The sequence below is a fragment of the Anolis sagrei genome, chromosome X (genome assembly GCF_037176765.1).
Source record: "Anolis sagrei isolate rAnoSag1 chromosome X, rAnoSag1.mat, whole genome shotgun sequence".
In the NCBI taxonomy this organism is placed as follows: Eukaryota; Metazoa; Chordata; class Lepidosauria; order Squamata; family Dactyloidae; genus Anolis; species Anolis sagrei.
In genome coordinates this window covers 98,095,502-98,108,476 of record NC_090034.1, presented here as the reverse complement: position 1 = coordinate 98,108,476, position 12,975 = coordinate 98,095,502, and the positions used below count along the sequence as shown (strand labels likewise).

Genomic DNA, 12,975 nt, shown 5'->3' with positions numbered 1-12,975 from the left:
ACACACATACTGCAAGGAACTTATGGCAACATGACCTTGGAGGCGTCTATGGACAATGCGGACTCTTCAGCTTAAAAATGGAGATGAGCACCAACCCTCAGAGTTGCACACGACTGGACTGAATGTCAGGGAAAAACTTTTACCTTTACCCAACAAAGTTGAATGCATAACAGGATTTAGAGGCTACAGGGAGAAAAGCCGAGAACAAACAGGTTGTGTGACATGCCTCACATATGGGAGATTGCTGTATAATAACATATTTACAGAAGACTAAAAATACCCTTGAATTATGTGTCATGGATTAACTTTTTAAGACATACTGGGCTTAATCAAAGTTTATTGGAAATTAACAGACTTGTTGATAAAACATTCTGATATAAAACAAAGAAATTTGATCTCATTTGGTAGAATGCCATACCAGTTAAGAATTTCAAAAGTGTATAGACATTAGACAATTTAGAATGAGATTGGAATACTTTCCCAATTGAATGCTGCAGCGTCTCCAAGACAATGCAATCCAGAACGTCTACACTGAGCTTAAATAGGGACTTCAACAGTGTAAATCTGCTTTAGCAGTTTTTATGGCCTTGGATCTTCAGTCCTAAGAGCCAAGAAAACAAATGGTTCCATGGTTAGGTATGTCCATTGGGCCTTCTGTGCCTGCCATCGTTTTGCTCCAGCCACCCCACCCCCCCGCCTCCATGAAAAAAAATTCCTTGGATAATGAAACCCGCTATGTACATTGATGAAGTAAATTGGTGGTTATGATATAAAATCGTGAAGAACTCTATCAAATGCCAAAGAGAGCCTGAGGGTCTGTGAAATGGCAGTGATGCGGAGCATCTTTCCCCCCCAAGTATTTGTAGTTCGTCAAGGGCCGGACAATGGATTCTGTTGCTTCCTGACCCAGCACACATAACTGGGTTCCTGTTTCCTCTCTGTGAATTCTCTGGCTTGTGTACTGGACCCTGGCCCCTGATCAGGGAAATGTAGTTTCCCAAAGGACACTGCTTCACAGATTGCAACCCAGAAGCCCCCCCCTTTGAACTCTCTTGCTTGCCCTCTCCTATTGACTTTCTGCTCCACATCCCGGACTGTTTTCAGCCACACTTTTGGACACAAACCTCAGACCAGGCTAGCTTGGAGGGACAAGCAGCCTCTAGCCTACATGCGCCTTCACCAAGGAGACTATGATTCCAACAAGAATGAAATACATTTATTATTGTTGTCTTTAATAAACTTTGCTGGGTTGGGGAAGGGGATTCATTTATGGAATGTATCAAGGATATGAAGCATGATGAGATGTATAAAAATAGAAATCAATCATATGAAATGTACCCTGACCCTCTTCCCCACCTTTTTTTCCCTCTGAACCTTGCCCCAAAAAGGAATGTGACCTGAGGTTACTGTCAAGAGGAAATCCTATTTCCTCAAAGGTAAATCCATATTTGCATCTGCATGGCCGCAGTTGGTCTTATCTCGGGGCTCATTTTCAGAGTTCAGACAATGGGCTGAGAGATAAGTCAACAGAAACTCCGGTAAAAGGATGATTAACTCAACCTTTGGTATTTGTGCAGCTCCTTTGTTTACAGGGCTCCCCTGTTTACAGAGTTTTGAGATCCAAATACCATCATCAGCCCCTTTTCATATTTCCTCCAAATCTCATCAACAAAACCAGGAAGCCCTTTGTCCCCCCTGTCTGCCACCCCTTGACAAACACAAAGGCTCGGAAATCAGCTGGGGGACGCCTCCGGGGCGTCCCGCCTCCCCTAAGCTGTCAAACTTCATCCCGCCTCCTGGCCTCTGATTGGACCATCTCCGGAGGCGCTAGGAAGGCTCCGATTTGCCCCCTGGAGGCAGCAGCGCCCGCTGGTTGGTCAAGAGGCGGGACGTGCAGCCAAGCCTCCTCCCAGCTGTTCGGGGGCCAGCCAATCAGGGCGAAGCCAACCAGCAGAGGGTGGGCGGGATTTTCAAACTGTTTTTCCTTTGTTCTGACAATATAAAAATGCCTGTAACTTCTATGAATGTATGCTTGTATGTGAACTATCACTACAATCGCATCCTTTTCAGCTGAATCGGAGAAATAAACGCTTCGGTCACTGGATACCTCTTCAGCCTCTGGTGGGATTAATTCTTAATATTTTGCGCTTTGGATTGGCTTTTGCTGGCTGCTCACCGAGGTCAAAAGACCCCATTAGCGGTCTTTAGGGATCTCCCTTCCTGGGAGGGCCCCCCAAAAGAGCTCGATATCAGCAGGAGGCAACAGCAGGGACGGCTCTATATTGGCAAAATAAAGTTTTTTTGTATTGTCAAAGGCTTTCATGGCCATAATCACTGGGTTGTTGTAGGTTTTTGGCTTTATGGCCATGTTCTCTCCTGATGTTTCTCCTGCATCTATGGTAGGCATCCTCAGAGGTTGTGAAGTCTATTGGAAACTAGCTTTGCTTTTTGAAACTCCCACACACCTCAATATTTTCAAGCGGTGGTTGGATGAATCCATGGAAGCAGACCCTGTGACTATAGGTGGCATTATATATAGTAAGTAGCACCCAAATTGTTTTACAGCTTATTAAAAGGTTAAGACATATAAGATCTCTTAGAATGTATGTAGAAACATATCAACAGCACATATTCTTCTGGAAAGAAACTATTATAGAAGCATAGAATTGGAAAACAGCACATGAGCCATGCATCTAATCTGGATAAACAGTATTGTTTTCCAGTGTCATGAACTGAGATGCAATATTTTTTTGTCTGTGCAGTTATGTAGCCCAGAAGGCAGTGTCCAACCAGTCCCTATAAAAGGCCATGGAGCCCCATCCAGAAGAGACTAGTTCTACACTCTGCCGAAAGAGAAAGACAGTTGACAGTCTGCACCATGGAATGGGCTGGTATAGTCACCCTCCTCCTTGTTATCTGTGTTTCTTGCCATTTACTTATATCTTCTAAGAGGAAACGACTGCACAAGGGAAAGCTTCCTCCGGGACCAACTCCCCTGCCCCTGATCGGGAATTTCCTGCAGTTCAAGTCAGGAGAAACCTTAAAATCTCTTCTAAAGGTATGGACACTTTTGACGATTGAGAGCTATGCTTTTGCTTTTTTTTTAAAATCATTTTCTTTACTTTTTTGCCTTTTTTGTTCTTTGCATTATTTTTTTGTAAAGAAATCTCTTTTCAAGGTTGGTGATTTTTCCCTGGAATTCAATTTGGGCATTTTGGATGTAGTAGAAAAACAAAGAAATTTAATAAGATTCACTAAGGCATTTATTTATTTATCATGTTAGAAGCAAATTGAGAATACAGTTATAATGTATAGAAAAACTGCAATCAAAGCTAAAAACTTGGCGTTATACTAAATGTCCTTTGACCAGAAGCTGGCCACTTGGAGTGCCTCTGCTGTTGCTGTAAGAAGGTCCTACATTGTGCATGTGGCAGGGCTTAGACTGCATTGTAGTAAGTGGTCTGTGGTTTGTTCTTCTCCACACTCGCACGTCGTGAATTCAACTTTGTAGTTCCATTTCTTAAGGTTAGCTCTGCATTGCGTGGTGCCAGAGCACAGTCTGTTCAACACTTTCCAAGTCACCCAAACTTCTGTGTGCCTCGGGGGGGGGGGGGGGGGAGGAGTTTCTCATTCCGCATCGATCACTGATTGAGGTTCCACGTTTTAAGCTGCCCTTTTTGGATTCTTGCTTGCTGAAGTGTTCTTACAAGTGTCTCTGTAGATCTTAGGAAGCTGTTTCTTGATTTAAATCATTGGCACATTGGCTCATATGCAAACAGAGGATGGGCCAGAAATGTCAATGCCTTGAGGCATTGAATTGTCTCATTCGTTACAATCAATGCTTGGCACACAAACAGATTCCCAATCAATGGAGGAAAACTAAGTTTATTGCCATTTTAAAATCTGGTAAATATGCCTCCAATGCCAAGAACTACCATCCAATTTCTCTCTTATGTCATCTGTATAAAAATATGATAGGATGGTATTTAATCGACTAAGTCCTGTTATTGAACCCCAACTTCCTGCATAACAAGCAGGCTTCAGACCAGAGAAAAACTGTACAGCTCAAATTCTTAACTTGACTGCGTTTATAAAGGAAGGCTATGAGAAAGGTTGCATTACAGGAGCAGTTTTTGTAAACCTTACAGCAGCTTATGACACTCTGCAACACAGGAAATTTCTGCATAAACTCTACCATACCACCTGGGACTTCAATTTTACAAAAAACACCTAGACCCCACTAGAAAACTGCAGCTTTTATGTGGAGTTTCAGGGCTGGAAATGTAGATGGAGGAGGTGAAAGAATGGCCTACCTCAAGGCAGGGTTCTTGCACCAACCTTGTTTAACATCTTTACTAATGATCAGCCAGAACCACCACTCACAAAGAGCTTTATATTCGCTGATGACCTTGGCCTAACAACACAAGCAAAACACTTTGAAAAAGTTGAAATCCAACTTACTAATGCCCTGAAAAATCTCTCCAGCTATTCAAAATATAACTACCAGAAGCCTAACCCTGCCAAGACACAACTGTGTGCTTTCCATCTACATAATCATGAAGCCAATAGGAAACTGAAGCCAATGGGAAACTGAAGGAGTAATAGTTAGCTCCTCTACCCCACCCCCTTCCTCCTATCCCTGACAGAAAACCAGGTCTAATGTGTGTCCAGCACTGTGAGTAGGGCCAGATAAGTTGGGACAACCCCATGGTCACAATGGAAAACATGGGTGGCCTCAGCATGGACATTGAAGTCCCCCAGCACAATAAGCCATTGGGATCTCCAACGCCAGGCTCGAGACCATCTCAGCTAGCTCAGGTAGGGAGACTGTAGTGGAGCGGGGTGGACGGTACACTAACAGAATCCCTATCTGTCCCAGTCACCTACCCTCAGATAGACATACTCAAAAATGGTTGACTTCTGTTTAAGGAGCTCCACTGGCTGCCGTTTATTTTCTGGGCCCAATTCAAGGTGCAGGTTTTGACCTACAAGGCCCTGAATGGTTTGGGACCCGCATACCTGCACGACTGCATATCTGTCTACGAACCCACATGACCTCTTCGATCTTCCGGAGAGGCTCTTCTCTTGTTCCCGCCCTCATCACAAGTGTGACTTGTGGGGACGAGAGAGAGGGTCTTCTCTGTGGTGCCCCCCCGGCTCTGGAATTCATTCCCCAGAGATATTATGCAAGCCCCCACGCATAAAATGACTTTGCATAAAATGACCTCAGAAGCACTTTATTTTATGGTCCGTGCAATTAAATCCTACCTCATCCTGGATCTCCTCCCTGATATTTTACATTGTCCTATCTCCCATTTTTTTTTAAATTATCTTTGAATTTGGTCCTGTCCAGTGTGATCATTTGTGTTTTAATGTTTGATTTTATATTGCTGTGTCACTTATTATATTGGTTTTGCATCTTATGTATTTCATTTTCTTTTTTGTTATGCTTTTGTGTTATATTGTGTTCACTGTACTGATGGGCATGGCCTCATGTAAGCCACCCCGAGTCCCCTTGGGGGAGATGGAGGCGGGGTATAAGTAAAGTATTATTATTATTATTATTATTATTATTATTATTATTGGGCACCTGGTCAGGGAGATGGAATCCCTATTGACCACTGCGACCCCGCTTCCCCACCCTCCTAATCTTGGTTGGTGCTGCACAGAGAAACCTGGTTGACAAAGCTGGGTCAGATTTACACCTCCAGCCTCATCCAACCAGGTCTCCATAATACATGCCAGGTCTGCATGCTCATCCAGAATTAAATCCTGGATAAGAGCTGTTTTACCGTTGACAGACCTGGCGTTCAACAACACTCTTAATCCAGAGGGACCATTCTGGGTACTCCAATTTACCATGTCAGGAGATCAAACTGGAACTACTAATATTCTCTCATGATCCCTAGGCTGAATTAATGGCAGTGTGACATGAAATGTACTCCTTGACCACAAATTCATCCACTTCAAATGACACCATTCCAAAATGTCTGCCTAAACATAAAGATAGTGCCAGAGATGAAACGTTTATTTCTCCTACAGCTTCACGAAAAATATGGTCCCGTTTTCATGGTCTATTTGGGAACACGTCCAGTTCTGGTCTTGTGTGGACACCTAGCTGTGAAGGAGGCTCTAATAGACAAAGCAGAAGAGTTCAGTGGAAGGAGTACCAAGCCTACATTGGAGAAGGTTGTCAAAGGATATGGTGAGGCATTCCACTTGTCTATGTAAGAATGGTTAAAACACTTTCTTCTGCTTGTTCTATGATTTTTTTCTTCTTTCCCTCAGGGGTGGGCTTTTCCAATGGAGAACACTGGAAGCAACTGCGCCAATTCTCCATCACCGTCTTGAAGAATTTTGGGATGGGGAAAAAGTCTATTGAGGAGCGAATCCAGGAGGAGGCCCAATTCCTGCTGGAGGAATTTCATAAGACAAAGGGTAAGTGAGTTGCTAGGCAGGCTGAATTTATTCTGTTGAATGAAAGTAGCTAAATCCTGAAAGGAGGAATACTGCTCCCTACATCTGACATTTAATGGATGCATCTTGGAACCAAAGACTCGATTTCTGTTATTTGTTTTTGTTTTGCTGTTGTGTTGCAGGAAAACCTTTAGACCCCACTGACCATATCAGGAGTGTCGTCTCTAATATCATTTGCTCTATTGTATTTGGGGATCGCTTTGACTATGAGGATAAGGAATTCCAGGTCCTTATGAGGCTAATAAACGATTTCTACTGGGAACTGAGCTCAACCTGGTCCCAGGTACCTGAATGTTATTCACTTTGTGATAATGTTCAGCTGCTTAATAAAACTCTTGGTCTTAGATACTGTCTTGATGTTTTTTTATTTCTCAACTACTAGAAGTTCATATACAGCCCTGAAAAAAGGTGCACTTCTGATTCATTCTCATCAGAACAAAACTGAGATATTGAATGCTCCCTTTGTTTATAGTTCCAGAATTCCTTCCAAAGCAAACTAAAGAAATGAGTTGAATTTGGCAGGAAACCCACTAAACTTTTCATCTACTAGGCATTCATATCCGGTCCTGAAACCAGGTGCTCTTTTGAATTATCCTAATCAGAACAAAACTGAGATCTTTGATGCCCTCTTTGCTTCAAGCTCCCAAATTTCTTCCAAAGCAAACTAAAGAAATACAACTGGTACTAGGATGAAATTTGGCAGGAAACCCACTAAACATGATTTCTCTTTTCATGCAGCTCTATGACATGTTTCCCACTTTTCTGAAGTACTTCCCAGGGCCCCACACCAGGGTCTATGACATTATGTCACATTTGTCACGCTTCATTGCCAAGAGAGTGAAGAAGAACCAAGAGACCCTTGACCCTAACTTCCCACGTGACTTTATTGATTGCTTCCTCATCCAGATGGAAAAGGTACCTTGTTGGTGTGTGACGGTTGTGTGGATTTGCCAGTGGTTCATCTTGGAATAATCACATGATTTCTTCATCTTTCCTCCTTTCAGGAAAAAGGCAATCCACTTAGTGAATTTAATGTCAAGAATTTGAAGCAGACCATCTTTACTCTGTTCTTTGCTGGAACAGAGACAATCAGTTCAACTCTGAGATTTGGCTTCCTGTTTTTGATGAAATATTCTGAAGTGCAAGGTATTGTTGTTATTGTTGTACAGTATCACCTCATTTGGCCCACATTGGCAGATTTAATCTTTGTGGACCTGATTATTGGTTCTCTCTATGAATCTTTAGTTTGTCCACGGCAACTTCATGATTAAACCCTTCTGGAAATAGAATGCAGAACCATACTGGAAGACATGGAGATTCCTACAGAGAATGATTCTTTGGGAATTTCTACGTCCTCCAGAATAATTTGATGGTCAACTTCCGGTCACATTCATGATTAAATTTCACCCTACCTTCCACTTCTTCACACACATTTGAGTACAGTCAGCCCTCTGTCCCCTTGTGTTCTGCATCTGAGGAGGGGGAAGCAAACTGGTTTGGACACCTATGGAGTACTATGAGGATGTATATGCAAACAATGCTAAAGCCTCCCATGACTTCACAGATAACTGACTCTCCCCAACATTTATTTGCCCACCTATATTTGGGATACTATTTCACTACATTATTGTCATAGTGAAACTTCAGCATCCACAGATGTTAATTTCCATGGGGTATCTTGGAAAAAAACCTCAAAAGATACTAAGGGCCCACTAGACTGGAAAATGTTTAGTAGCCACAAGGAGGCATACCAATAGCATGATTGATCATTTCAGAAATAACTGGAAAGTTCAAAAATGATAGAAGAGTGCAAGGTATGAGGAATGAGGAAAACTAGCTCATGGTACCTCTCCACCAAAGGAAACCACAATCAGGCAATGCAGGCTGTTGTTTGGGATGTGGTGTTGGTCTACTTTAGTGAATGCACAGAGATTTCATGCCTCTCTTTAGTCATGTTCATAGTAAAATATCATTTCCTTATGAGAGTCAGGAACCCAAGGAGTTAATTCTATGCATATACTTAACAGCAAAAGTGCATGAGGAAATTGATCGAGTGATTGGCCATAATCGCGTCCCAAACAATGAAGACCGGAGACAGATGCCATATACGGATGCTGTCATCCATGAAGTACAGAGAGTCAGCGATCTTGTACCTATGGGTGTGGCCCACATGGTTACTTGTGACACTGAATTCAGAGGATACTTCATCCCTAAGGTACAGTTGTGGACTAACCAGGAATGATCATGGGAAGCCAGTTAACTTGAAACTGAGAGCAACAGTCAACATCACACCTTCCAATGAGGAGCCCCCGGTGGTGCAGTGGGTTAAACCCCTGTGTCGGCAGGACTGAAGACAGACAGGTGGCAGGTTCGAATCCGGGGAGAGGCAGATGAGCTCCCTCTATCAGCTCCAGCTCCTCATATGGGGACATGAGAGAAGCCTCCCACAAGGATGATAAAAACATCAAATCATCCAGGCGTCGCCTGGGCAATGTCCTTGCAGACGGCCAATTCTCTCACACCAGGAGTCACTCCTGACACGACAAAACAAAACAAAACAAAACAAAACAAAACAAAACAAAACAAAACAAAACAAAACAAAACAAAACAAAACAAAAACCTTCCAAAGCATTCCAAGCAACATCAGAGTGTGGCTAAGATGGCCAAAGATGATTTGAGTTTGCAGCAACTGAAGTAAGCTGAGTATTTATTTATTTGTCGTGTCAGGACAACCAGTCAAATTATATTACATTTCTAACAGAACAAAGCAAACAAACAGACAAAATACAAAATTTGTGAGTTTGGTAGTTGATTAAATGTCCTTTGACCAGTATCTGGCCCCTTGGAGTGCCTCTGGTGTTGCTGCAAGAAGGTCCTCCATTGGGCATGTGGCAGGGCTCAGGTTGCATTGCAGTAGGTGGTCAGTGGTTTCCTCCTCTCCACACTCGCATGTTGTGGATTCCACTTTGTGGCCCCATTTCTGAAGGTTGGCTCTGCATCTTGTGGTGCCAGAGCGCAGTCTGTTCAGCGCCTTTCAAGTCATCCAGTCTTCTGTGTGCCCAGGGGGAAGTCTCTCATTTGGTATCAGCCATTGGTTGAGGTTCTGGGTTTGAGCCTTTCACTTTTGGACTCTCGCTTGCTGAGGTGTTCCAGCGAGTGTCTCTGTAGATCTTAGAAAACTATTTCTAGATTTAAGTCATTGACGTGCTGGCTGATACCCAAACAGGGGATGAGCTGGAGATGTCTCTGCCTTGGTTCTTTCACTATTGGCTGCTACTTCCTGGCGGATGTCAGGTTGTGCGATACCGGCTAAGCAGTGTAATTTCTCCAGTGGTGTAGGGTGCAGACACCCCGTGATAATGCGGCATGTCTCATTAAGAGCCACATCCACTGTTTTAGTGTGGTGAGATGTGTTCCACACTGGGCATGCATACTCAGCAGCAGAGTAGCACAGCGCAAGGGCAGATGTCTTCACTGTATCTGATTGTGATCCCCAGGTTGTGCCAGTCACCTTTCGCATGATATTGTTTCTAGCACCCACTTTTTGTTTTGCCTGCATGTTCAGGCAGTGCTTCTTGTAGGTAAGAGCATGGTCCAGAGTGACTCCCAGGTATTTGGGTGCGCTGCAATGCTCCAGTGGGATTCCTTCCCCGGTGATCTGTGTGGGAGGACAATAGTGGAACTGGGGGGTTTTAAAAGCTGAAAATGTGCGAATGACAGTGCCTTTGAAAAAAAGGGGGGATTACAGCACAGGTGCAACAAGCCTTTTATCTGGTACATAGTTGGAGGAGGTATCCTTTATCATCCAATCAAATAACAACTTGACTTTATTAGCATGAATCCGATCATCCGAAACTCAACTGACACCAGGAAGAGCAATTGGGTTACTGGAATACAGAAACAGGAAGCCTAACTGTCCAGTACATCTTGCAAAAAGTGACACGACTGGCCATTGAGTATCTTACAGGGTTTGTGGTTAATGTGTTTTTGCTGAGTCATGAAGTTAGAAGGAGAAGGCCAGAATCTGGGTTGCTGTAGGTATTTCAGGCTATATGGCCATGTTCTAGAAGCATTCTCTCCTGACGTTTTTCCTGCATCTATGGCAAGCATCCTCAGAGGGTGGATAGCAATGATGAATCTCGATAAAATAGTGAAGAGTAGAGGCATCACACTGGCAATGAAGATCCGCATAGTTAAAGCATTGGTTTTCCTGTAGTAATCTATGGATGTGAGAGCTGGACCATAAGGAAGGCTGAGCGAAGGAAGATGGCCGCTTTTGAACTGTGGTGTTGGAGGAAAATTCTGAGATTGCCTTGGACTGCATGAAGATCAAACCAGTCCATACTCCAGGAAATAAAGCCCACTGGAGGGAAGGATTTTAGAGGCAAAGATGAAATACTTTGGCCACATCATAAAAAGATAGGAAAGCTTGGAGAAAATGCTGATGCTGGGGGAAATGGAAGAAAAAGAGGGGCCGACTAAGGGCAAGATGGATGAATGTTATCCTTGAAGTGACTGGCTTTACCTTGAAGGAGCTGGGGGTGACCATGGCTGACAGGGAGTTCTGGCGTGGGCTGGTACATGAGGTCACAAAGAGTCGGAAACGACTAAATGAACAAACAGTGACATTCTCCACCACTTACTATATACTCCCAGAAAATGTTGCCCTTCCCAACCCAGGTTACATGCCAACATCTTCCAGCTTTTTGATTCCCATAACAACTAGGCCAGATGGACCTTATCTCTGTTCCAACTGTCCTCCATGTCTCTCCCTCCCTTTCCACCATCCTTGGCCTTCCATGTCAGGATGACTGGGGTTCAACATGCAGTTTACAATGCTCTTTTCTGGGACTGAATTTTTGCCATTCTGAGCTCATACATCTTTCTTTTCTCTTTCTCAGGGAATGGAAGTTTGCCCTGTGCTCAGCTCTGTTTTGCATGATCCCACCATGTTTAAAAGCCCCAATGCCTTCAACCCAGAGAATTTCTTGGATGAGAATGGACGCTTCAAGAAGAATGATGCCTTTGTGCCTTTCTCCTCAGGTAGAACTTTCTTAAATACATGAATGAGGAGAAGAATTATAGTCTTGCTTGTTAGCTGGTTTGTTCTTAAGGGTTAGGGTTCTTAGCATTTCAAGATTTTAAAGCATTACTTACCCATTTCATCTGCCTCTTTGGGCATTCTCTACTTGAGCAACCCACACTGATTGCAGTAGGACCATGTAATATGTGAGATCCATTCCAGGATCTTCGTGTAATGTGATTTTTTGGTATTTATTTTGTAATTCAGATATCCTATCATGAAACAAGTAATGTCCTGGACTTCTGGCTAAAGGGGTGGCTGGCCTCTTGGGGAACATTCGTGCTTTCCTTCTCTATGTAGAATGACCTATCTATAAGTCATATAATAATCCATAATTCTGGCCTCCAAATTTGACATTGACTTGTATATGAGGGTATGAGTGTATTTGATAGATACAAGACAATGAGATGACTGGTTGGAAAGTTAAGTCCATAAAAAGCCTTAGATACCATGAACAAGGTAAGGGGACATGGAACGGGCTGCATCTCAGGAGATATCTGATCAGAAAAGCCTCCTGACAAATTCTTCTTTTCTTTCAGGGAAACGGATTTGTCTGGGTGAATCACTGGCCCGCATGGAGCTTTTCCTCTTCTTCACCACCATCCTGCAAAGTTTCCAGTTGAAGCCCCTTGTGCCCCCAGAAGACCTTGATCCAACCCCACTGAAGAATGGCTTTGTCAGTGTCCCACCCATTTATCATCTCTCCCTCATCCCACGCTGACTCCAGGATACCTTTTTTCTTCAGCTTGGGGCTGTTGTATAATCCGTATTCTCAAACTCTACGGGGAGATGGAAGGGCAATTAATTTGATCATTGCCTCCACCAGAGAGGGGAGTCAGCAACAATGATTTCCATATTTCAAACCCATATTAGGTCTTGTTGTACTGGGGTACTACTGAAATTGCAGCTGGGTAACAGGGATACTTTTGACCCATTCCTACATTTTCTATCTCCTGAAAAATCCTAAGAGAATGAGGTCTCTTGAATATGTATAGTTAAGTGATTTTGAAGTACTGAGGATGCCTTGAAATTATCTAGTGGAGAACCATCTCAATTCCACATCTATGTAGCAGTTGGCCCTCCTTATCTATAGTTTCAACTACCCATAGCTTGAAAATATTCAAAAAATTTAAAAGTACATATTGATCTTGTCATTTTACATATAAGGGACATCATTTTACTACCCCATTGAGTATAATGGCACTTGGGCATCTACCAATTTTATATGCACGGGAGATCTTGTAGCCAAATTTCAGCAGATACCAAGGATCCAGTAGCTCAACTCCACATTTATGGGTCAGTAATTGATTAATAGTTTCACATTCAGCTTTTTCCTGAGCAATAGAGGAACAGATTTTTGTCAACCAGAATGGATGTTGCCTCATAAGTTAAATGATCAGGTTTCTGCTGACTCT

General features: G+C 43.1%; 1 protein-coding gene across 1 annotated transcript; it reads left to right on the top strand.

The window, feature by feature from the left end:
• The first annotated feature begins 2,849 nt into the window (after positions 1–2,849).
• LOC132780085 (cytochrome P450 2G1-like) lies at positions 2,850–12,281 on the top strand. Its single transcript, XM_067460786.1, has 9 exons — positions 2,850–3,058; positions 6,043–6,205; positions 6,289–6,438; positions 6,600–6,760; positions 7,216–7,392; positions 7,482–7,623; positions 8,505–8,692; positions 11,379–11,520; positions 12,100–12,281. The coding sequence occupies exons 1-9, from the start codon at positions 2,879–2,881 to the stop codon at positions 12,279–12,281; spliced, it is 1,485 nt and encodes a 494-aa protein (XP_067316887.1). The 5' UTR covers positions 2,850–2,878.
• Positions 12,282–12,975: the final 694 nt, after the last annotated feature.

Bases quoted from the DNA above. Each gene is read 5' to 3' on its own strand.
- LOC132780085 (XM_067460786.1), top strand. From the start codon at position 2,879: ATGGAATGGGCTGGTATAGTCACCCTCCTCCTTGTTATCTGTGTTTCT. The intron at 6,439-6,599 runs GTAAGTGAGTTG...GTTGTGTTGCAG, and splicing joins GGAATTTCATAAGACAAAGG to GAAAACCTTTAGACCCCACT. The intron at 11,521-12,099 runs GTAGAACTTTCT...CTTTTCTTTCAG, and splicing joins CTTTGTGCCTTTCTCCTCAG to GGAAACGGATTTGTCTGGGT.